Below are 27,442 nucleotides of genomic sequence, written 5' to 3' on the forward strand. Positions count from 1 at the left end.
TCAATTAGAGGGAAATATGCCTGGTTCCAGAGTAAAGACAACGATTAAGTCCCTGTTTTAACTGTTGTTTCCCTGTTCTTTGGAGTCGCCGAGTGATGTGTTGTGTTTGAGGTAGTGTATAATTCTTAATTAGAACTTTATTAGAATGTACCTTAATTTTATAAAGAATATATTATTTAATTGTTTTATACGAGCTTTATATATATAAACTCGTATTTGAATTTTATAAAGTAAAATAAAGAGTGGTATTGTTAGAGGTTTATTGAAGAATGGTAACTGGTAACACGTGTTAGGCTTACAGTAGTTCATTGGGAACTAATTTATATTATCAAATATTTCTATATTAATACGTACTGTACATTCCACCATTTAAGTTGTCTTGAAATATGTTACTACAATGTAGTCAAGAAATCAAATGTTGTAATAACCCATTTCTTATTTGAAGTTTTTACAAGATAAATTTAAAATAAAACTGAATGTAACAGAAATTCATTGTATTTTGTTGTAAATAAGAATGGCTCATCAATGATCTTTGTAATAGTTATTGACTTGAAATAAACTGCAGACAGTAATATGCTCCGGTCAAATCTGCTTAAAGAGAAAATTCCTTTGGAAATGTTGCATTATTCCATTGTCCAAAGTAACAAGATCACTTGGGAGTTTGTTTAATGATTCAATTATCTTCACTTTTCATATGTTAGCTCTGTGTAACTTATAATACACTTGGAAATGTTAAAATTTATTATGTAATTTTACTTTAACTTACATGTTGGTTTTCATTCTTACATCATCAATTTTATTATTCTATCAAATCAGTAAATATGGTACATTTGGGTGCATTTACACTGCTGATGATGACATAAACTGTTGTTTTTATTATTCATCTTTTGTTTGTGAAATGTTCACACTAGTTGTCACTGTTCTTTCGTCTTAAGCCGGATGCACACATGCGGCACGGCAAGGAAAAGCGGCAGAGGGTCACCTTTTCTCGTCGCAGAGGTCTATTTCGTGCCGCTTTTCTCATGCCGCGAAAGTTGGTCGAATTCTATCTTTTGCGGCGGCCGTCACCAAGACGCGTTTCTTTCAGCCAATAACATTTCGTCTGGCAGTCACGTGAGAAAATACAATCACGTGGTGTTTTAATGGCGGAAAGTTCGACGTGGTTAACCGAGATAACTAACATCAGAATAAAGAGAAAAGAATAATAAATTTAACACAAATTCTACATAATATATTTATATTATATTATTTAATTCAAAGAACAAAACAACCGAATCTTACTCGAAATAGCTTTCTTTATCGAGAGATCTTAATCGAAGAATAAGCCTATTTTGTACATCAGTTCTTTATCGATCCAACAAAATATCTCGGCAAGATTCTTGCCAATACGACATCTCTAATCCAAAATATTCATTCGAATCTTCGACGAAATCTTCTAGCTAAATAAAACGAGCTGTACAAAACAAAATTTGTAAACACGTGGATAGTGGAGTGTCGATATCATTCGCCATCTTGAATACTGAACGCATGCGCCAAAATGTAAACGGTTTGCCGCTTGTGTGGTCGTGCTGCCGCGCGGCGAAGACGCGTTTGCGTTACCGCTTTTCCTTGCCGCGCCGCATGTGTGCATCCTCCTTTAGTCTGTTCAAACGTTAGCCAAGATTCAACATTTATCATTGTAATCATATTGGCCAGTCAATGTGAACTTTCCACAATTCTTTGAATAGTATGGAGAAACTGTTGATCTCTTGTTGAAGAAAGAGGTCTTGTGAAGCTTAATATGCACCTAGGTAGTCCAAGATGGTGGCGTTTCCGGTTAAGACTACTGATGCTCCCAATGGCAACTATTGGAAGCGAAACGCGATCACGTGACAACCTAGGAAACACTGACGCATAACTAAATTTTTTGCATTACACACTTATTTTACATTACATACTACATAAAATCTACTATTAAGTACCGTATTTTACGGACTATAAGACGCACTTTTTTGTTCAAAAAATTGCCTTCAAAATTCAGGTGCGTCTTATAGTCCGTAGCGTCTTATAGGTATTTTTTTAAAAAAGTTGCTTAAAAATTAAGATGCGTCTTATAGTCCGTAAAATACGGTATTAAAAAATATATACATTACACACACCGTGTTTACAAATAATAATATTTTTAAATAATCAATAAATATCAAGCAATGGGATCGGTTAGTATATACGTTAAAAACAATAATATTTAAAAATTGTAAAATTTTTAAAAATAAACGAGTTTCAAAAATTTGAAATCGGATAAAAAAGAGTTAATTTTTTGAAACTCGTTTATTTTTAAAAATTTTACAATTTTTAAATATTATTGTTTTTAACGAATAATATTTTTTATTTACGTTTTCAAAGTTTGTCATTTTTTTTTTCTTTCTTTTAGCAACGACACAACTGGCATTTGTTTCGGGTTGGAATGACTCTTTTCTTTTACTTGTCGATTTTTACATTCCTACTGTTCTCAGATTTTTTTTTCTTCGTTTTCGCTTCCTCCTTTTTCTTTCGGGGTTCTGGGGCAGCAGGCACAGATTCTGGTTTCTTCCATACAGGGATCTTACCTGATCCTGGATATATATAACTTAAATGTTTCACAAACAATTGGAATCGTTTTCTGGGCCTCATTGTATACCATTTAAGCAACTACTTGTACATGAACATATACAGATAGGAATCCGACAAATCCTCGGTATAATGTTTAGGCAAATGTTTCCTGTTTTTTAAGACAACCCATAACCTTTCTATCTTTTGAGTATGTACACCAGTGTGAGGGTTCACAAAATTTCTGAATGATTCACCGTCTTGTGAACTATGAACTATTTCTACACCTTTGAGGTCATTTATGTGATTATAACCCCTCCACTCAGTGAACACCGTACTTCCGGAATTAACAAATTTCAAAATTATCCAAGTCAATGTCTCCTCACTCCTGTCATTAACATTGCAAACAAAGCATGTGTTATCCTCACGACACACTTCACCAACTACCCATCTTGTGCCCTTCAGTTTGCAACCCTTTTCATATTTTCGTCTGGATATTACTGTTTCATCAATTTCCACAGTTCTGTTGGGTCCTCCTATTTTAAATGATGAAACATTATCCACGGCTATCATCATAACTAAACCTAAGTAGTTTGCCCAATCAACAGACGTGTGATTACTAATACTACACGTAAAGGCTGCATTTGTTAGCGTGCATTTTACACACAGCAAGTGCCATATGAAGGAAAATATAGTGCCCCAAGAAATATGGCCACACTTGCCTTTAAAGGTACCGTCGAAAGCAGAGCCATTTTTTTTACAATAGGTGCATCTCATCACTGCTGAATTTCTGTCAGCATGGTACACCAATTTACACGTACGGGAACAATTATTACAAACACTTTCGACATGCTGCAAACCAAGTTTTACAGCTAGTTTCACGTCCAACAAAATTTTCTTATCCAGCTTTAAATCGTTATGTTCATTTCCAAGTAAGCTGAAGAACATTTGTGAATCACACTTCAGAATTCTTCAGAAAAAATATCTTTGGATGTCATTATTTCTTAATTTCGAAATATAATTCAATACAGAAGCAAATAATTAATTAAAACAATACGAAATAGAAAAAACGATATTAAATATATGAAACGTACAGTACTATGAAAATTCTAAAGAAATAAATGTCTTGCATATGCCACGACTGCGAAACAAATTAAAAATTTACATATCTCTACCATCACAAACAGCAATGACGTATTAATTGATTTGCATATAAAAATGCTAGATTGAAAAACGCCCTCTACAGTTATCTTCATACTGCTTTCCTGAAAAGGCTGCCATCTTGGACTACCTAGGGGCATATAACTGTTGAAAGTATTTAGAGATGTGCAAAAATAATTTAAAATTTTCCGATGTCTTAATAACTTTAGTCAACAAACTCACCCACCCCACATACTACTTAGAAGCTGCAATAGCAAAACAAATTACAGCTTTATTACCTCCTTCCATCTTTGTGACCATAGCTTCTATGGATTCTAAAGCAATCATCTTAACTAAACTAAATGACCTCCCTGTCAATTCATACCACTTGTACAAGGTTGACGTTATTTTCCTTATATCTGTCTGTACCATATTTCGAGGCCATTATGCTTGCAAATACTCTGCTGCTCAACTCCGGCTACCCAACATCACACGTAATACATTTACGTGAAGCTCTCTTTCTCATAACTGAAAACAATTACTTTCAATTTAATGGTACAATATATAAACAGACACAGGGAGTACCAATGGGTTTCCCACTGTCACCTATGTTGGCAGAGCTCATTATGCAGAACATGAACATTGAATTTTCAATGCCTCCTTGACCATCCAAATACCCAATTATGTATTTGTTATGTTGATGACATACTACTTGTGTGGGAAGGCTCTACTGAAGATATACAACAATTTATTCAAGCATTGGCCTCTGTTTACTCTTCTATCAACTTCACAGAAGAGAAAGAACGAAATGCCAGAATCTCTTTCTTATATCTAGAAATCCATACATCTCCTGAGCTCCTATTTTCTGTACATCATAGAAACAACAACTCATTGCAAATTATCCCTGCAACAGCCTTCCAATCTTTAAACTACATGAACCTCTGCTCTAACTTCCCTCGTGTGGAGGGCTTCTCCCTTCCAACCAAGCTCTCTCTCTCTCTCTCTCTGCATGCCATATCAGAAATTCTAATGTTGGCGAGCACCTGGCACAGGTTAATAAGTGGTTAGTAAGGTGCCAAGGTGTATCCTGGAAGTTACAACCAGAGTGGTTCCCTGTTGCCTTCTCTGGTGCATGATGTTACGCGAGGGGAAATGCCTTGCACTAGTGGAAGAAGAATTGCAACTGATTAGCAGAGCTATGCAAAAATCTGGATATTCCCAATCTAAATTCTACTTTTACATTTATTTATATAAATACTTTATTACTTTTTAATATATTGATAAAGATCAAATTTAGTTACTATCAACAGTAACAAGTACTTAGGTAAAATCCTTCATATACAAACCAAGCTTTATTAGCCTGTACCTTCTGCATCCTTAATGTAATCCAACCAACTGGCATAGTTTGCTTCAATTATTAAGGCACATAGATCTTGAGGCTTCTTGTCGTTAGCGTTCCTGCAAGCAATAATAGAATTCAAAAAATCTTAATGCGTGGACAGACTGTACACATTATAAATTGGAGACAGAAATGGGGTTGTCATAGACAGGCAATAGTTTGCCAACAGTCAGCAGAGACGGTGTCCCCGTCCCCAAATGGATGCAAAGATATCAAAGTGAACAACAGATATGAACTAAGTTTGAAAATTTGACTAACGAACAAGTAGAGGTGTCTGTTTTTTTTTTTTTTTTTTTGAGATCTCTCTGAGAAGTTCGTTATAATGATCAAGGCAAAGTTGAACGACATCCCTTGCTTCTTGAAATTCAAAACGGATAAAAATGTACCTCTCCATTATACTCTGCACTTCAAAGGAACTGTGAGAACTTCCCAGCAGGAGTCATCAGTTGATCATCAAGATCTGTCAGCAATACACGGTGGATTCCTAAGATGCATTCATCTATTTCCAGGAGTCCTTTACAATCTTCCTTTTCCTTGTTTGCTGTATCTTAAAGCATCAAAACAGCTTTGGCATGTTGGCAGTTTCAACTTGTTTTCTCAAAGGCAAACGAATTGGATTGTTGACGGCTGTTATTACCTTTGAGATGATATCTTTGGTCTCATTCTTGTAGGTTCCAACATGTTCTTCTTTGCAGATGATGTGAACAAATCTGACCAATTCCTTAATTGATGATTGACGTTGGTTGTCACGTACTTTCTCTGAAATTCCACGATTTGTTGCAGCATTACAGATGTTTTAACTGTGCTTATAAGATGTGTGGAATTTTCCTTTACTGATTTCCCCCATCCAGGCGTCTAAGGCGTGTTCGGTTCAAAATCAATTAAGCTCCAGCATGCCATTATTTTTGTGAGATGTACTTGAGTGCAAAGTGATTCACTAATGTAAATTTCACATGCTGTAACATGAACACTTTGGTAATATGACGAAAAACATGCCATCATTATCATTTAAGATCTGTGGTCATTGTCATTGGAAGTATGAATGCAGCTTTACCAGTCATGTTACTTCCTAGAAATACAGTAGGAGATATAGCTGAAAAATGTTCACATCTTTCAGCTATATTTCCATGATCAAAAATTCTGAATGTTTTCTAATGAGACATGGCATAAAAACAAATAAGTACAATATTGTCTTAAAGTTGTGAGACTTGAAATCTGGTCACTATTCACTTGTCCTCTTTTCTTGGGATGCAATGTATGCAATCTGAAATTATGGACTCTTAGCATAAGTACTGTATGAAAAAACAGTATTTAGTTTTATTGGCTACTAATAAGCATAATTTGAATAAGGAAATGGTGGACAAATTTGGGTTTTGCTTCCTCACCATGCGGCTATACTAATTTGTGATTAGAAATGCTGTTGGCTATTAAGGAAATCTCTCTGAGTTCAATGTTTTCTGCAATGTTGGCATTAATAGATTTGGCTACAGCCACAATGAAGGAAGTTAGGGAGAGGGTTGCACACCTTAGGATTTTACATTGGAAATAAGTTTTTATTATGGTTTCTCAAACAGGATCCCAGCTGTTTTCTTTAACCCGGGAAATTCCGCAAATTTCTTAAAAGTTCACTTGTTAATTTTTTTTGTGTTAAGGTTGAGGAAATTTTGCAAATAGAAAGTATAATTAACTCATAAACTGTCAGAATACATTTGTATTTATTTTAAGTCTGCTTATTAGTTTTTAAAATTTTTGCTTATGACATCTCACAGATTGCCAATAATCGATATGTATTTGTGGCAGGACTGAAAATTCTTTACTTGTCAGAACCTGTAATATCTGGAATAATTGTGCTTATGCTGTCTTAATTTTTAACCATGCCCAGCAGCTTCAATAACTGCATTATGCCAGGTTCTGCAAATTGGGCAAGGATAGAAACGAGTACAGAGTTTGCAAGTATGAAGTTTTTCTTCATAAACCTGATTATTAAAGCCAAGTGAACTGCCAAATTATCGGGCTATAAGCTTGATACTGCAACTTGAACACCAACTATATAGTGTATTCACTCGGACACATGGTAAATTGCATCATTAATTTTTATTCAGTTGATATGCATACTTAATGCTTGTACACATTTCGGGCCGTTCATGCCCCTCCTCAGCCAACTAAAATACAAGTAGGGTAGATGTACCAGTTTTGGCCAGTGTTACCAGTTCTGGCCAGAAAACAAATTTAACTTAAAAATATAATCACCACATATTCAAATCTGTCCAATGAAACAAACTTTTATTGTTAACTGTTCACACAGTTAACAATAAAAGTTTGTTTCATTTGTGATTATATTTTTAAGTTAAATTTGTTTTCTGGCCAGAACTGGTGCATCTACCCTATATGCAGCTGCTGAGAAAGTGCGTTCAGGCTTGATGGAAGTTGGAGGAGTTGTTAGTAAATACTTATAAGCCTGCTCTAGGTTATAGCTCCGATTAGAATTTGAAGACTAATACAAGTTCATTTCTTTCTTAACAGTTTTAGAAAAATCATTTTTATTTAATGCTTCAGGAGACATCATTTTATGCTGTTTTCTATTTTTAGCTGAAGCTTTTCTTTGAGCATCAAATCACTTTTTTTCTGTATTTGTAGGCTCGACTTGAATATTTCGTTTTTTCCTCTTCTTCATTTTTTTTACCATTTAATTTCTCAATTAATGAAACAATCTGGATTTTTACCAGGACCTTGCTCAGACTTGAAAATATATGCTTTATTTCATCATCGTCAGCCAAATTGTCATTATGAGGATTTTGTAGGTAGCATAAAACGCCACTCAATTCATTTCTTCTGCGATCTTTCATGCACTTTTGTAAATGTATCTTATCACTTAAGGGTGATGATATTCCTCCACTGAATAACTTATTAGAATTTTTGAAGGGTCATGTTAGAACTCTACAGCCAACCAAAAGTGCCTGCGAAAATTCAAAAATACAAAAATGAAGTATATTACCAGGTAACCCAGTGAGAACTGCTTGCCTATCATTTTAGTTCAAAATACAAGAAGTTTTATATTAAAATGATAGGCGAGCAATTCTGTTAAGAGCACTGGCACTGAATGTTTCACTTCATGCAGTCTATTTTGCAACTTTTATAAAATGATGTCAGTCCCAAAAATCTCAGGACCAGGAAAACTTAATCCCGAAAATTTTGGGACTAAAAAGTGGTCAGGATTCCAGGATCAAATCCTCTAATTGTGACTCATTGTTAACCTCTTAAGATAACCGAATCCAAAGAAATACAAGTGTCTCGGGGCTCTCTATGGGAATGTTACTTGGAAATCAACTGTATTCCTGTTTTCTTGGAAGTGTATGATGATGCTGCATTGTGATCAAATACTTCTCTGCTCTCCAGGTTAAAGCAGTGGAACATGGTGCTCCAACAAGTTTTAAAATTTTTTCTGTATAATAATTAGAATTAACCTTAACATTGGGTGGAATTTGCTATTAATGGTAGCAAACCTTTACTACTGCTTATTCCAATGACTGTGAACTTGCCACAGAAGTGCTAACTTTTCTGATAACAAATATATTGTCCTGGTTTTGCTAAATGAATTTCCTGTGTTCTATTTCAATTTTGTAAATAATAAATTCATGCAGGGTCACTCAAATTCAAATTTGTTTCCTACCAGATGGCTATCATAAAACTTGTGGCAGTTCTTTTGGTTCTTGAGGTAGGAATCTCTCAGAACATGAAATTCAGTCTTTTTCTGCAACTATTTTTCCAAGATTTTATGAATTGCATTCCATACAGCTTGTTCTGCCATTTGATTTTGACTAGGAGCTTCTCTTTTTTGATCATAGTGTTTGATACTAGAGTTAGGCGTTAGGTGCCATCTCTTCAAAATTCTAAAAAAATCATAGTGTTTATTTTCAAATTACATCTTTACTCCTTACAGATCTCATGGATTAGTCAGGTAATTTTTGGAGAAGGCCAAGAAGTTTGTTTTTTCATATATTTCCAATTCTGTTGATGATAATAGCTACAGTTGACTTGGAAATGCTTATCTTTTTTTTTCCCAGAAGCTTCACAATATTGCAAATTAAGAAGTCATCTTTTTTAGAAGATGATTTAAACAGGATTCTCCCTTATTGGGAAAACCAGGAAATGTCAGAGAATTTTGTAAGAGGGAATTGATTTCATTTTTCTGGAAATTACAAAAACAAGGAAATTTTAAAGCTGAAATTGTTTTAAATCACTTTGCATTTTCTGATATGTGCAAAATGAAGTTACTACTGTATAAAAATTTTAGAACTTTCTGTTCAGAATTAAAGAAATCTTTTCCTTACACATTATGTGGTGAATTCGAAATTTCACACCTTTATGTGAATTAACAGTATTGCATCAATTCACATAAAGGTGTGGGATTTCGAATTCACAGAAACTTGTAAATGAGGAGACAGTACTTAAAACTAATAAATAAGCAACTTTTATATCAAAAAGAAACAAATGATAATCCATCTATCCACCTGTTCTGCATATTTAGCTCTTGACAAATTTATTGTTTCACCTTCAGTGGTAGTTTCAAGGACAATAGTAGAAATAAAATACCCTATTGTGTTGCAAATAGAAATTCAGTGGCAATTAGTAATTTAAAATTTATTGACTCAAATGCTTTTAAAATTTGGGGGACCAAAAATGCATGATATAACGAGTGGCTACTGCATTTCAGTACATACAGAAATTTTTAAAATGTGTTTAACCATAACAGAATAAAAAGAAAATAACAATTTTTACTGCTATTTTGCCAAGTTATCCTTCTGTGTTTTCACTTTGTTTTTGTCACTTTGCACTCACTTTTTATTTACTTTATCTGTATTTCAACTCACTTTTTTAGAGGGGAAATAGCATTCCCAGGCCTGGTTTTTATTAAACATTTGATATAAGAAAAATTTGAAAAATAAAATCTTTGCCATTTCATATTAAATGCTAATTTGATCATATTCTTATCAATATTTTTTATATGAAATTTTACCTTTGCCATATTTTTGTTAATATTTTAAATTTTGTAAATAGTCTGAATATTATATATCAGTGTGTATTCTCTTCAGACAAGATTTAGCTGTTTAGCTGACAGCTAAATATTTCTTTTGACCAGTTTATTACTACAGTAAGACCCTGCTTAACGCTGATTCGATATAACGCAGTCTGCTTGAAGCCTTAAAAAGCTCAAAATTTACGCTGATTTAAATTATCCAGCATTTCATTGATTCTTATATAATCGATTATTTACTAACACAAACCAATCAGCAAAAGGTGACAAAAAGGTGTACTTTCTTTAAATCTGTGTTTGTTTGGTGAAATTTTGGATAAAATATAACATCATGAATGCCATAGGCCAGTGATTCTTAACGGGGGCCACGGCCCCTGGGGGTCCGTAAGAAGTTTGCCGGGAGGCTGCCAAATTATGCAAAATTTCCTTCAGAATATAATAAAAAGAAAATTGATGTATAACTGAATATTGTATTGAAAAATGAAATAAGAAAGATAAAGTTTTTCTATTTGGTTTTTTTTATTTAATTTTTATTTTTTCCTACATACAACTTTGTTAGTACAGAAGAAATAAATGCAAATATTCTACTTACACAGCAGTATTTACTTCTTTTATTCCAAAGCAATTCTAAGAGACTATCAATGCTTGGAATTTTAAAAATAATTAGGAAAAATAGTAGGCTTATAGTAGGCTTTGAAAATTTAAATATTTTTGCAAAAGATATGCAAAATCTTTACAACAAGTTGTGGGTGTTTTAGTTTTAATTTTAGCATGGACTTTAGATCGATTTATTGACCTGTTTCTTATTTTATTTTCTGCTAAAAATTAATGGGTTTTCGTGCTTAATTGTGAAGTTTGAATGTTATTTAAATAGATAATGAAATAATAAAGTTATGATTTACATTTATTATATAAAAAATAAAGCAATAATAAAAAAATCAATTTATTATAGATAATTTAACAAATATAAATTATTATTAAAAAATGGGGGTCACAAAAAAATTATGAAATATTTGGTGGGCTGCGAGTATAAGAAGGTTAAGAACCACTGCCATAAGCAATATCAGCTTCGCTTGGCAAGAATTAACTGATAAATGCATGAATGAAGTGTGGAAGAAGTTATGATCAAAGGTATCTAAGAATTCTCAACGTAGAAGAGCCTATCGCTGTATTGTTAGGTTGATCAAACTCAACCTAATCGGTACAGGAGGACTAGGAGATGTAGACAAGTAGGATATTGAGGAGTTGCAGCAGGTTTCTGGTGAGAGCCTTACCAACGACAACCTTCAAGAACTGGCAGAACAAGGAATTCATTTAGAACTGGAAAATAGAGATTCTGAAAATGGAGAACCCAAAAACTTTTACTAAGAAAATCTATTGAAAAAGTTTGGTAACAATGATCGAAATCGTTGATCAAATTGTAGCGAATGATCCAAATTTTGAAAGAAGTGCAAAAGCAAAATGAGGCGTTTTGGATGTAATCTTCTGCTATGACATTTGCTTAAGAAAAGAAAAAAAAAGCAACAAGTGAAACTACACAACTTTATTGCAAAAAACAAAATAAACAAGAATTTCGGAAGAGCCAGGACCTGTCACAAAAAAATGAACTTTACATTTCTGTGTGCATATGTTTGTGTGTTATTTAGCATATATTATTATACAAATTAATATAAAAATAACTTAAAATTAAATTAAAGTTTGTTTATTTTTGGTCACGTGTTTCCCTATGCCTGTTTACTCTGTTAAAATGACCTTTTATAAGCTGTTTCGTTTAGCGCTTTGTTGTCTAGGAACCCCTCATTAAGTGGGGGTCTTACTGTAGTTTTTGTCAGTTGTTATTCCTGTTTATTGGTCATTGTAACAGGTTTTCTGTATATTTCTTAATGAATTATGATGGCTATCAAAAATGTGAATTGCAAAAAACTGTATTGCTCTGAGCCAATGTTTATCATAAAAACATTAAATCAGTTAAGTATAGTACTTGTTTTGCAAAATGCAGGAATTGTTAAAAATTTAGTCTATTTTATTATTTATAATTTTTCCAATTATAAGATAATTTATTTTGATTCTCTGCTTTGTGGATACTAAGGCTTTTTTATCATGTTCATCATGGATTTTGCCAAGCTTGCAAAGAGGCAAGATACATTATGTTGAAGGACAGGGCCTGACATTCATGATAGACCACCTGTGAAAAAATTCTTGGATTCTCTATTTGGGACAGTAGGACTGTAGGATAGTTCTCCAGACCTGGTACACTGTAGGGATAGTAGATGATTTGTTTCACTGTGACTGACTGATTTGGAGATCAGAAGCTTGTGTCTCTAATCTCTGGTATTAAATAGTCTGTGGTATCCATAACTTAATTTCCACATTTTGTCTTCCCTCTAATGATGTAAAATACTTTTGTATTAACAAAAATGAGTTTTTTGTATTTATTTTAATGTAATTTAATCCAAAAACACAGAAAAGTAAGCATATCAAATTTCATCTAACTGTAAATTATTTTTCAGGTTTCACAGATTGACATCCAGTTTGTCTAATTCAAAATTGATAGATTCTTTAAAAGTCAGTATTGTAAAACTTTATTGTAGCTAATTATTTGATGAAAATTAGTTGCTTTTATTCATACTGGATGGAACTAGCTAGTTTTTACAAAATACTTATATAATTTCATAGATTTTTTTGCATTTATATGTCTGTCTGAAATTATCTTTATAAAATGTAAAATTACAAATAAACATTGCTTGCATTCAATAAATGTACCTGTTTTTGTTTTATTTTGATAGTAGGCAAGTATAAATAACTTTTGATTTATTTGTATTTCTAGTTCATTGCATCTATTTTAGACTGATACACAATTACTCTAGAGCAGTGGTTCTTAACCTTTTTATACCCCACCAAATATTTCATAATTTTTTTTGTGACCCATTTTTTTAATAATAATTTATATTTATTAAATTATCTATAGTTAATTGATTTTTTATTATTGCTTTATTTTTTATATAATAAATGTAAATCATAACTTTATTACTGGTATTTTATTATCTATTTAAATAACATTCAAACTTCACAATTAAACATGAAAACTCGTTAATTTTTAACAAAAAATAAAATAAGAAACAGGTCAATAAATCGACCCAAAGTCGATGCTAAAACTAAACTAAAACACCCACAACTTGTTGTAAAGATTTTGCATATCTTTTGCAAAAATATTTAAATTTTCAAAGCCTACTACAAGCCTACTATTTTTCCTAATTATTTTTAAAATTCCAAGCCTTAATAGTTTCTTAGAATTACTTTGGAATAAAAGAAGTAAATACTGCAGTGTAAGTAGCATATTTGCATTTATTTCTTCTGTACTAACAAAGTTGTATGTAGAAAAAAATAAAAAATAAATAATAAAAACTAAATAGGAAAACTTTTCAATGTGATATTCGGTTATACATCAATTTTCTTTTTATTATATTCTGAAGGAAATTTTGCAAAATTTAGCGGCTTCCCAGCAAACTTCTTATTGACCCCCAGGGGGCCACAGCTCCCCTGTTAAGAATCACTGCTCTAGAGCAGGGGTGGCCAACAAGTCGATCGCCAAGCCAATTTTGGTCGATCGCTAGCGATGTCTTGACTTAATGTATTATATTTGTAACCGAACGTAACTGTATGCATGCAGTTATGACTCAACTCATAAGCAGTGAGTGCACTTCGTACTGAAACAGTGTATAAACATAGTATGTATTTCACACTTCCCTCTCCCCACTTAGACTATACCTATGACAACAAGTCGATCGCGACACATTTTTACGATAAAAAGTAGATCTTATGTGCACAAAAGTTGGCCACCCCTGCTCTAGAGGACTGATACACAAGTCTTCTAGAGTAAATCTAATTGACTAGATAATTATATTTCTAATGGAAATTACATTTCAGGATTTTTGTTTTGATAAAAAAAAATAATTTGATATAAAGTAGACTTGTTTTTGACTATATTTGTAAAAATTAAATATATGAAATTCACAATCCAAATGCCAATACTTTAAAACTAGTGCTAACTACTTTTTTGATAACAGAATGGATGCCATTATGGAAAATAACATTGGGCAACATTGGCCATTCTGATCACCACACAAGCAGTATTGAACAGTGTTATGATTAGTATGTGGGTTTATCATTTATTGCCAGTTCATATCACCAGTTGCTGATTTATTTTGTCAATGATAAAAGCATTGACATTTGGCAAAATTTGCACTATGTAGCAGAAACCCTGCTTATTGTATTCTTTATAAACTGGAAGTTTGTAGTAAAATCAGTTTGATTTACAAAAGCTTAAGCATTCCAGTTATTAACAAATTTTAGTACATTTTGCATTGTTTAATTGATTTTACATTTTATATAAAGTTAAATGTTTGAGATTTTTTTCCTGGTGATTTATGTTGAGTAAACAAATTTTAGTATTTGAATCAGAATTTGTAAGTTTCAATTTTTTGTAATGTATATATTCATAACATTTTAACAAAATGGAATTTTTATTTTAGACATAATTAAGTTCACCTTACATAGGTACTGGGTAGTAAATATTTATATTTTGTTTTAAAATATATTTGTATCTTGAAAGAGTTTGTTTATATTGTATATAATAAATGATTATGAAAATTGTTTATTTGTACAAAATAGAATATTATGATGTGTGTTTCTTGCTTGAAAACAGTAATATTTTTTAGAAATTAAGAGATTTAATATTAAAAATGTTGATTTGTTAATGTAAATTCTTTTTGTAAATTGTTATACAAAAAGTGTACTTTTGATTGAATATTGAATATGTATTTTAATAATTATAATAAACTAAAATGTAATTCATTCTATTTTAGATTTAAAAATGCAGATTTTTGTCAAAACACTCACTGGTAAAACCATCACCCTTGAGGTAAGTGTGTGCATAAATATATACTTTATATATAATTTAATAAGAATCTTAAATATAGAACATGTTTTAATCATGCACCTGATCTAAGCAAATACAGTCAAACCTTGGGTTTCAAATGCCTCTGATTACAAACAAAATTTTGAATGCCATATTTTTCCCAGTTGCCTTATGATAACTCAATTGCCGAACAAGCTATTCAGTAAGAGTTGTCCACAGACTGTCAACTTTCTGTACTTCTTATGTTAAAGAAGGTTGATGGTCCGACCAATCAATGATAGGACTACCAATTCAGAAGTTACTAACTCAGATTGCCTTGCATTGCAACACAAAACCATTGATGACATAGTTGTTCAAATTATATTTCAATGCATGTATGAGTAAGATAAGATACTACTAGCAATTTTTAGTATGCATTGCAATTGGATTTAAAACTGTGTTAATTGACATTTGCATAATATAAATGACATCCACAAATTCGTGTTTAAAGGTGCTTAACTCAAATTAAATAAAAAAAAATTATTAATATATCATATATTATAATAATAATAATTTATTTATTACTACTAGGTAGCCAGTTAATGAAAAGTTTGGTCTTTACACCAAAACTGAAACTAAAATTAAAAATAATCAAAGCAATTGAAACATATTTTGGAAATTGTGAATAAAGTACTTGTCTGTCTTGATTGATTTGGTTATATTTCATTCAGGAAGAGTTGAGTCTCCATTTGTAGCACTTTCTATTGTAAAGAGTTTGTTTCAGATGGCAGTGATGAAACATTTTGCTTTATATATATAAATATATATATGCTGTATGATGGATATAGATAATATATTGCACTTGTAGGAATTTTTATACATGAAATACAACTAAAAGGGTAAAAAAAAAAACTATTTTGAGGGTCAGAAACAGATTAATTCATATTACATTGTTTCTTATTGGAGAAGTTTTGTTTCAGTTTGAGAACAAATTCATTTTTGAACAACTTTTAGAAAAAATTAAGTTCAAAAACAGAGATTTGACTGGATAAATAAATGAATATCGAAGGCTTTTTCATTAATGCAATTTGTTAGCTTTATAAATAATAAATGTGATTGAAGTGATATGTAATGAAAAATATATTGATACTCTATAATGTAATGTAATTTCAAAGATAAAAAATTAACTTAAATTTTTTTTTATACTTGAGTTTATATACTTATATATTGGCCATCATTATAACTTCAGGTATGGGTGAGTTTTTATTTCATCTATATTGTGTATGATTTCTATTAACTCTAACCAACAAGTAATATAAATACTATAAAATTTGCTTATTATATGTTTAGTTAGTGTTAATCTTAATTGTGTAAATAAAAAGTTTAGTACCAAAAAATACGCTGAAAGCAAATAAATATTTTTAATTAATTTTTTTTTTATATTAAAGATGTAAAATTTAGGTTATGTCAGCAGATGAATATGGAGCAGTTTTGTGACTATAAAAAAGTTTTAGTCATGTAGAATCAAAAGTGCATTTAATAAAAGAACTGAAAACTTCAATATGGTGTCTTTAAATTTATTGCCAAAATTCTTCCTAGACAGTAAGCTGAAATATTAATGCTACTGTTTGATGTCTTAGTTATTTATGCATGCACATAATATTTACATGTGTTCTTAGTTTTAATAATATGAATTTTGTGTTATAAAATATTACTGCTTTGTATAATAACTTAAGTGTCATGCACAACTATCATAATAGTCCAGTTTCATAGAAAATGTAATTTTTTTTTCTTTTATGCTCCCTTATAAATACTACATAAATATAATATTGATATAAACCTCTTAGCATCTATAGGACAGTGTAATGAAAAACATAATAAGTTTATAATTAAAATTTTTATTTTATATTGCAGGTAGAACCTAGTGATACCATAGAAAATGTTAAGGCCAAGATTCAAGATAAAGAAGGTTTGTAAAATTTTTGAAAATGATTTTATATATTGAGAACAATCAGATGAATATCAAATGTTCTAGGTTGGATTATTTTTTCACTTTTTAATAAATTCCACATCATTTCATATTTATTAATGTAATTCTTTAAATGTAGTCAATAAAATTTTGACAACCAAACAGTGCATTAAGCAGTGCGCACAAGTGAACAGTAATATGTAATAATTTTTAATTGTTTAACATTAGATGGCTAAGTAGCCTAAAAAGGAAGGTCTGGTCATCTAAGAAGTTTGTTCTAGAATAAGAATGAAAATAAATGATCATCTAGAAGAATTTTTTTTCTGGAACAACTGTGTTTTTTTTAACTTTTTTAAAAAAATTTTTAATTGTATTAGTACCTAACTGTTTGTGAAGTTCATTTTTTGAAGATAGAGTTTTGGCTAAAATAAATTCATTCTATTATTTTTGATTCAGTTGAGTTATTTTTAACTTATCAATGATTTACTTTGTTATATTTGCAAAGAACCAGATGTGAAAAGGAATGTTTGAATTTTTCCTCTTTCAAATATTAATAAGCATTTTTAGCTCACTTATCAGAATATTGAGGATTATTTATTTAAAATAAAACAAGTGGTTGTTAGAAGTACTATTTCTGACAAAATAATATATCAGACCCAGCATTCTTGAAATATTTTCAAAGATGATGTGAGATGTTATTGCTGAATTCAGAATTGTTTCAAACTTTTCACAAGTCTTGGTCTTAATTTCAAGTGTTTAATGCAGGTTCAGATGTGATAGATGACCACACAATTTAATGTTCATTTTTTTAGCTATAAATATGGTTAAATAAATACAGGGCCACAGGTATAAAATCACTACTAACCACTAAAATTAATGTTGGTGACTGATGTCAGTTACCAGTAGGGTTTCTCAAACGGATCCCGATTGATTTTTTTTAACCCGGGAAATTCTTCTCATTCCGGGAAATCCCGCAAATTTCTTAAAAATTCACTTTTTTCTTATTTTGTGTTAAGGTTGAGAAAATTTTGCAAATAGAAAGTATAATTAACTCATAAACTGTCAGAATACATTTGTATTTATTAATTTTAAACCTACTTATTAGTTTTTTAAATTTTTGTTTGTTATGGTATCTCACAAATGATCAATAATCAATATGTAGCTTATTTGTGGCAGGACTCTGAAAATTCTTTACTTGTCAGAACCTGTAATATCTGGAATAATTGCACTAATGCTGTCTTAATTTTTAACCTCACCTAGTATCTTAAATAACTGCGTAACGTGAGGTGGTGCAAATTGGGCAAGGATACAAATGAGTACGTAGTCTGCAAATATGAAGTTTATCTTCATAAACTCGATTATTAAAGACAAATGAACTGCCGAATTATTGGGCTATTGGTGTTGTTATTATGTTTTTATTAAAGCAGCCTAGATAGGCAAATCAAGAATACTAGAGAGCAAAAGAAGAACTACAATCGAAAATGAACTAGTAATCTTCTAGGCTACAGGTGAAAAAAACATAACATCTGTCTTCTCTTAAATGCATTAAAGACGATTCCACCCACATGAATTGAATTGGAAAGAGCATTCTCAGTAGCAGGAGTTTTAATTAGTTAAATAAGAACCAGATCGAGTGATTGGAGTATTGACCATCTTTGCTTTTTAAAACCTTATTATAAAAGTTTACAATAATATTTTATATTATGTTTTATTTAAAAAACAAAAATTATCATTTAAGTTAGAAGTTTGATCTAAGTTCATTTTTTTTAAATTTTCAACTCAATTCAAAGCATTTTTTTGTTGTCATTGTATGCAGTTTCTAGCAAACTTTAATAAATTTTTTCTATTTGTGAAAATTTCTACCTAATTCAAAAGTAATTTTTAATATATATCTTATACGGCATTATCAATATGATTTTGGAGGTTGCAGAATGTATTAAATTACTTTAAAAAATGAAAAATAATTGTATATATTTTTTTTAATTAATATTTGGAGACAAAGTTCGCCCATGCAGGGACCACCATTTATTAATTCTGTGTTCCAGACAGACAATACAATCTCGGCAACAACCTTTCTTTTTAGGCTAGTAGCCGCCAAAACGCTAAGTCCTTTTAAAAAACACAAAAATTTTTCCAATTAAAAAATATAAAATTTTCCTTAAAGGAATGGTAATATGAACGTCTTCTCAATCACCATCTTGCCTTCTTGGGGTGTTTTGGCTTTTTATCCACAACGAAGAAGCGCTGGAAAATGCAGATTTGAAAAAGCTTCCCCCTGGCGACGATATTTTCCAATTATGATTAATATTTTTTTTTAATTAATAATTATATCATTTGATTTGATTTCATGATATTTTGTATATCTTAAAAATAATTAATTCTATCCTGGGATATCCCGGAAAACAGTTTACTTTTATCCCGGAATCCCAGGACAAACAAAAGACCGGGAAATGAGAAACCTAGTTACCAGTAATTTTGAATGTGTAAAAACATAGTGATCACACATCAGAAGATAAATCCACTGTGTTGTGGATGCCTACTAATTGTGACATCAATGTAGTTCAGCAACTAAGTTTATAAATGGGGCTCAGTCTAAAATACAGTGGCCAAAACAGTCTTAGTACATACAATTTAATAAACACACAGTATTTTGCACTCATGTAGCAATAAATATGATCTTAGTATCTATTAATAATTATAGTTGGCAGATTGACTGTTAATATCAAAGCAAGAGATATGTGCATACAATATAATTTTGTGAATGAGCCATCTTATTTGCATTGATTGTATAATTTTATACTACAATTTTGTATGCATGATGATAAATTTAGTGATGCACAGCCTCAGGCAGTATTTTAAATTTTCATCAGCAATAAGCATTTAAAATGCTGTTTTCATTTGTGCCTTACTAATTGTGAACCCTTTTTCAGTAACATGCATCAATAAGAAGTTATTGCAAAACTTATGAAAAAGTGACTTGAATTTTTTTTTTGTAATTTGAAGAGGAGATGATTTCTTTCTTAGTCTAGTTGCAAAGTTTTTATATTTGTGTTATGATAGGTAACCAAACTTTTGGATCTTGATTCTTCCTATATAGAAAATTTGCAACCTAATTATTATAACAGCAAAGTGTGTTGTGAATCAAAAGTTTTTTTTTTCATTTAATTTTCTAAGCTTTTTGGGTCTTCAAAACAGCATGTGATTTGTTAAAGCCTCAAGATAGCAAATTTATTACTGAATTGTTCTAAGTTAAACATCAGTTTTATTAGTTTCTGAATATTTTCATATTAGTCACTATTGCTCTTCAAAACATTGCATGAACTTGGAAAAAACTTTTGATCTTAGCTTAATAAATGAATATAAACTGTTAAAAATAGTTTTAAAAAACATTGCATAACAAATGCTGTGAGTTTGTTTTTATTTTAAAATATATTCTAAATATGCTAAATTATTCTATTTAATTATAATTAACAAATAACACTATTTTTTGGATTTATGCTGTGGATAAATACTACTACTATTGGATTTGCATTCTTAGATACTATTCTTTCTTACTATTAAGGGGACACACTACTGAAATTTCAAACTTTTTTACTAATTGATCTAAAGCAATGAAATAATCATATGTTGTTAAGCCTAATTTGGTTTAACAATTTTTATATTGAATTAAAGATTTAGGTAATTATAAAAAAAATTTAATTTAATTTTGTTTTGCCCCAAGGAAATCTATTTCTAAAAAATGATAAACAGATAGCTAATATTCTAGTAATTAATTTAATCTTTAATGTTATAGGAAAAGGGTAAAATAAGTGTTTTTGGTGTATGAGATAAATATATTTAATACTGCTTAAATTACTTTTAATACCAAATATTTTAGACTGTATACTTAATCGTTTTTTTTATTAGTAAATTTATAAGTATTACATAAAAAAGTACATGGCCCATTTCCATACATATTAGTGCTGATATGTACCACATTTCACAAATACATCCAGCAAATCTTAAATTATAATTTCCCAAAACTGTAAAATCAACAAAAATCACAATTTGAGAGAAACAAGTTTAAAGTTTTGAAACAGAATTATGCATATAAAATTGTTAATTCTGTTTTAGAAAGCTCCTTATTCATATACGATGCCCTCTGTAGCCACATTTTTGTCACTTGTTTTCAATATTTTCATTTTTTTTATCTTTTCTATCTTTTTTGGCCTTCTCACTTGAGAATCTAGTAGCATCAGATAATTTCCTTTTCAATGTAAAAGTTGCTGCTTCCAGATGATGATTTCCAATAGGAATACTTAATTTAGTAAGTGTGTTTATAAATGCGGTAGGACCCCTATTAAACTGTATAATGGCCAAGGAGGCCACTGTAGAAATTGTTTTTAATGATGCAAAATTAATTTTAGGACATTTTAGCCAAATAAGTGAATGTAGACTTTTATTGTTGTTTTGGGTCTTATTTCTAGTACATCTTTTCAAAAGTTCTTGATCAGTCAATCGTTTATATATATAGGCAAAAGAGCTTTACCAATTTTTTTTGGAAGTGTGGGTGTGTTTTTGTTTTTGAGATGGATCTTTGAGAGCTCTTAAAATGACACCAAGACTGGACACCGGTGGGACAAAATGTATGATGTGTGCCTCTTTATCCACTGAAATCAAATGAAAAAGGGATATGAATGCAGCATTTCTCATTTTTTCAGTACCTGGTGCATTATTTTTTAATGCTTGTCCATAATAATTCTGTATTTTTTCATTTGGAGACACCCTTTATCTCCTAAATTTATTCCAGTCAATGTACTTGTTTCTTTTAATTTTCTGAGTGCTGAACTTATTTGTTTTGATACATGATTTATACATTCTTCTTTGCTAATTATATAATTGTCACCATAAATATTATTTTCCTGTAACTTATGATATGTTTTGGGGTCACCAGCAGAAAGAACAGTCAGATATCGAAGTCCATATTTTTCTATTGAGTGTTCAAATAGTTGTAATGCTGCTTCCACTTCCATGTGGCACCTGATGATCCACTGTAATTTATCTGAGAGTCATGATTTTTCAAATTTTTTAAAGCAACAACCATGACAATATTTGCTCAGCAGAATCAAGAACAAGACCTGTCATAATATCAATAATAGCACCAATCCCAAATAATGATGAATGACCTCACTTGTGCCATGTGTCGTCATAACTAAGAGCAATATTATTATCATCATCATCATCAATAGCTGCATTCAGTTTTTATAATCTTAGCAACTTCCTGAAAATGTTCTAAAACTTCAGATATTGCATTATCAATTGTCTTAGAGATTGATTGAAAAATTTTCAGATGGAAAGGTCTTGGAATATTCATCCTAGAAAAAAATTTGTTAATCTAGTATACCCAAAACCATTACTTTTTGCTGATATTACAGCCAAAGTATTAATAATAGAAGTTTTATTTACTTTGTTAAAAACTGATGAATTTACTTTAGTAATTATTTCATTACAAATATGGCAAAAGACATCAAAAACTGTAGCAATACCTTTACTTTTTTCTATTATCTTTAAATTCTGCTGATAACATTTTGGGCATGCAAGTGATTTTGTTAAATTTTCAATTGCTTCTAAACCAATAATTCTATATCCAGGGAATTGATTTTCTAAACACGTGGCTGTCTCCTCGAAATATGCTGTTTTTGATACAAAGTCGATCCTATATTTTCATCAAAATTATTTGGTGTTTTTAATTCTTTGGAAAATGTAGAATTCTCTAAATTCTCTTGACCATCATTTGCAATATTCATGTTATTCTTGGAGTCTATTTGTTTTGGACATCTTCCTCCACTCCAACCTTATGGTTTTTCTTTCCTTCTCAGTCCAAATGCTTATTTTGTTGATCTTTTTGTATGTAGCATAATTATTTAAATAAAAAAAAAACCTTTAAAAACTAAAAAATGTTTATTTTACACAGATAAATAACTAGTAAATGCTCAAAAAGTAACAAAACACACTCACTGCACAAGTGCATCAGTAATAACCAATAGGCAGTTATGAAAATATGATCTGACCAATCACAGCATGTATAAGATTGAAAGTTTAGCCAATAAAAGAGCTTATAACTATGAACAGACTGCTCCTTTGTCTAAATGAAGTTGAGAGTGGGAAAGACGGAGACAAGCTTTCGAACAATATACGACATGAGCCACCATCTTGAAAGTATCGACAATGACTACCGTTGTAATTTTTCGTCCGACGGTTCCTCTGATGGTTCCGATGGGATCCTTGTTGGCATCTGTACCATCTGTACTTGGGTGAATTGTCTCTCCAAATATCAAAAATGGAAGGAACCATCAGACAAAAAAATTACAAATTATGACTGTGAAGTATCATCACCAGGGAGACCTTTTTAATCTACATTTTCCATTGCACACTTTCTGTGGATAAAAAGTTGAAACACCCCAAGAAGGTACATATGGTAACAAGGACACTTGTATATCACCAGTTCTGATTTTAGAAAATCTTTGTATTTTTAATTGGAAATTTTTGTGCTTTTAAAAGGACTTTTTTAGCTTTTTGGCGGCTAGTAGCCTAGAAAGGAAGGTTGGTCACTGAAAATGTATTGTCTTAGGAACACAGAACTAATAAATGGTGATCCCTACTTGGGCAAATTGTCTCCCCAAATATAAAAAATGACTACTGTTTTAAAATTTGACTAAAATGGCAATTTTAGAAAAAATAGCAGACAACATATCATAGTAAATTAATTTATTTTTATTAATTTTGACCTTATTATTTTGTATTTTTGGAAAATTTTAATAGATTTTGACACAAAACTACATATAATATGTAATAATAAAAATACATATATACACAGTCTTGCATTTTTATTAGTCATGTTTGTAGGGATTAAAGAATCTATCTAATGTCGATTGTTTTTCTCTCCTCTTCAGGATTTTTCAGAAGTAATTAATAGCATGTAATTGTAGAGATCCCCAAGACTATCAACCTCAACCTGGTTTGGATGACATTCTAAGACCATTGTTCTGACCTCCTCCCACTTCTTCAAAAGATGTTTAAGAGCAGATATTGACATTAATCCTCTTTTTCAGAGGAAAACATATCTTGCCGAGTTTCTTGGTGTTCTTCATTCAAAAGTTCTTCATTCTGTCATCAGATCAATTTCAGGTTCAATTACGAGCTCTTCAATGTTCTTTATTTCTTAGATGTGATTTTTGTTACTCCTTTAGCTGCTTGAGTCATCTTAATTATACAGTATCTTTCTTAGATAAGTTTGAATTGTGGCCTACTATAGACCTGTTCAAGCCATACTGCCCAGCAACATCAGACATCTTCTGCCCACTGTCTACCTTTGCTATTATACTCTTATCTTTCAAAAATAAAAACCAATGCAAAACTTAATGAGTGTCTGCCTGACAGTCTCGCAAATACTATTAAAAAAAATTGTTTCTGTCAGAAAAATAAAAGGCTGGAATTACAAGGGAGATTTCAAAGTTCATCGGAATACTATCCGATCAGTATATACTGGGTTGAGCATCGATTTCCCGTGCTCTGAAAAGTTTCAAATTCAATCGGTATTCATTATTTTATGTCACTGCCTCTTGTGTTTGTTATCTGATTTGTTTGTAGTCTGAACTGTTTGTCAACCGATTGCCCACTGTATAGAAATAAACAAGTACAGTTTGGCTTATTTTTATTAAAATGAACCAAAATTTAGTTAACTTCCTCTTTTTTTCTTGATACAAAGTTTCATGGCACAGTTTGGTCTGTTTGGCTCTTGTGCCAAAAAACCTCAACCAACAGATACCAAATTTCCAGGAACTTTGAACATAACATTGTTGTGAGAAAAGCAGAACTAAATTTTATGAATCAAATAGAATAACAATTTTAATTCAGTTGTGTTTCTTCTTTGCATATTTAAAATACTTTGAAACAAACATCAATAAAACTGACAAAAATAAAATACTTAAACACGAAAAGTTAATTTTTAAATGCTGTCATCAGATAATGCTTGTTTATTTTTTAAAAGATTTAGAAATCAAATGTCCTTTCTTGTAAGAAAGGACATTTGATTTCTAAAAATCTCTTAATATTAAATCATCCGAACCTTTTTATATTTCATATAACATTTACATAATTAAAGCATGTTTACTAAGTATTTGATGAATTTTAATGGTTTTTAAATTTTACAGGTATCCCTCCTGATCAGCAACGTTTAATTTTTGCTGGAAAACAATTAGAAGATGGCCGTACATTGTCTGATTATAACATTCAAAAGGAATCCACTTTACATCTTGTTTTAAGATTAAGAGGTGGTGCTAAGAAGCGCAAGAAGAAGAATTACACAACCCCTAAGAAAAATAAGCATAAGAAGAAGAAGGTTAAATTAGCTGTTCTTAAATTCTATAAAGTAAGTAGGAAAAACGTAAATTTTATTTTTATTTGTAAAAATTTGAATTGTTACATTTTAGTTATTTTTACACCAAAATGTAATATATTAGAAATCAATTTGTATTTGTAATGCGTGAAAATATAGGACACAGTTTTAATAAATCTTTGTATGCTCTTAATGAATAATTTTAGAAATATGCTGAAGCACTGTTATCCTCTTTTAGTGGGTAAATCCAAATGATGTTTAAGTCAAATTGCATCAGAAAATAGATTAATATTTATGATATTCATTGATATTAAAAATTAAAACATTTAAAAGTTATCTTTATTATAAAAAATGGTAATAAATAAAAAAAATTTATTATACACATTTTTTGACATTAGTGTTTAAATAGATATAATTTGTATATTTGACTAGCAGTGTTAAATTCCAAAATGATTTTCATCTCTATTCAAAACTAAAATGCCATTGGTAAGTGGTATATTATAAAACCCATTAATTTTAGAAAGTTTATTAAGAATTGTTATGTGCTAGAATCATTAAAAATTGTAAATTAGAATGGTCTGAAATAAACATGTTTTGTTAAAAGAACATACTTTATTAACGTTTTGCTGTTAAACTATAGGAGAAATCTACAAAAATGTAGACTTATTAATTCAATATTGTGATTGCTTCACACACATTAGCCAATAATCTACTGATAATCCTCTATCTCTCAGAGTATTACTATGGAATTTAATTCCAATGATGTGTTCTAGAAATTCTGAGTAATTCTGAAAAGAGTGTTATGATATCATTTCCTATTGGACGATGAAAATAGATATATTACTTAAATTCATTACAAAGTTTCATTATTTTTAGTATTTATCAACAAATTATTTAACCATTGAGACAGAATAGAGATCTTTTGGAATTGATGTAAAGCAAAAGTGATGATGGGAAATGTACAAATAGTTCTACCATTTATGAAAGTACAGTGAAGCACTGTGTGTTCATAAATTATAAGTTGGGATACATCTGTTCCCTGATTTTATACTACAAATTGAATTCACGAACAATTTTCACAGTACCAGACTAACATATGGGAACCTTGGAATTTGTTTCCCAATTCCTTATGTTAGTCTGTTTGTGATTTGGATTCTAAATTGTGTAAATCAATCTACTATGTAAATTGAGAGATGTGTTGATTTTATTAAAATTTCTTAAGTCAGCATTAAAGATGCTTTATTTAATACTAATGTTTTTGCAGGTTGATGAAAATGGGAAAATAACTCGACTCAGAAGAGAGTGCCCAAATGATGAATGTGGAGCAGGAGTATTCATGGCATCTCATTTTGATAGACAGTACTGTGGTAAATGCTGTCTTACTTTTGTGTATAATAAACCACCTGAAGCTTAAACTAGTGATGGAAATACAATGACAGTATCAATAAAGCTGTATTGAAATTGTTTGTTTTCTTAATTGAAAAACTTTCTTTCCACAGCTGTAGAAAAGACATGTTTTTAAAATCCATATTACAAAAATAACCACACAACTAAAAACATTTAAATGAATACAAAATTCTTGATTTGTTACTAAACTGAGACCCAATCTATATTTTATAGATTTTTATTTATACTAATACAAACTTATATTTTAATTTGATCTTAATTGGCTAGTAAAAATAGTTACTCAGTATTTTATTCCAATTAGATTGGAAAGGATAAACTCCAAAGCTTAATGTTTTGGAACTTAAAACAGGGAAAAACATTCTAATACATCTGAATCTTTTACTTATCAGTAATGAACAAACAAATTACCACAATTACACTTAAAGTTATAGAAACTAGAAAAAATACTGTATATTGGAAAAAAAATTTCCCTAACAAAATGTATATATGGAAAGTGCCCATTTCCAAATGATGATATAAAGCTGTTTTCAAGAGGTAGGAAGGAATTAGTATGGTATCTACAGTTTTATTACTGTAATGAATTCAGATAATTGCTATTTAAATAAAATAGCTTTATTTACTAATAATAACTTTACCTCTGTATCTCAAAATTT

At 30.4% G+C, this 27,442-nt stretch overlaps 3 protein-coding genes across 3 annotated transcripts in view; 1 reads left to right on the plus strand and 2 right to left on the minus strand.

The window, feature by feature from the left end:
• The window catches only part of sip1 (septin interacting protein 1), a 354,828-nt gene that overhangs the window by 200,962 nt on the left and 126,424 nt on the right, over window positions 1-27,442 (minus strand). The gene's annotated exons all lie outside the window — the stretch shown is intronic.
• TrpRS (Tryptophanyl-tRNA synthetase) overlaps window positions 1-27,442 on the minus strand; it is a 143,013-nt gene that overhangs the window by 47,982 nt on the left and 67,589 nt on the right. The gene's annotated exons all lie outside the window — the stretch shown is intronic.
• Window positions 52-26,848, plus strand: RpS27A (ribosomal protein S27A). Its single transcript, XM_067263831.1, has 5 exons — window positions 52-111; window positions 15,005-15,060; window positions 16,951-17,005; window positions 25,198-25,415; window positions 26,647-26,848. The coding sequence occupies exons 2-5, from the start codon at window positions 15,013-15,015 to the stop codon at window positions 26,794-26,796; spliced, it is 471 nt and encodes a 156-aa protein (XP_067119932.1). The 5' UTR covers window positions 52-111; window positions 15,005-15,012; the 3' UTR covers window positions 26,797-26,848.

Source organism: Centruroides vittatus, unplaced genomic scaffold (assembly GCF_030686945.1).
Source record: "Centruroides vittatus isolate TY-2023 unplaced genomic scaffold, ASM3068694v2 contig_18, whole genome shotgun sequence".
Classification (NCBI taxonomy): Eukaryota; Metazoa; Arthropoda; class Arachnida; order Scorpiones; family Buthidae; genus Centruroides; species Centruroides vittatus.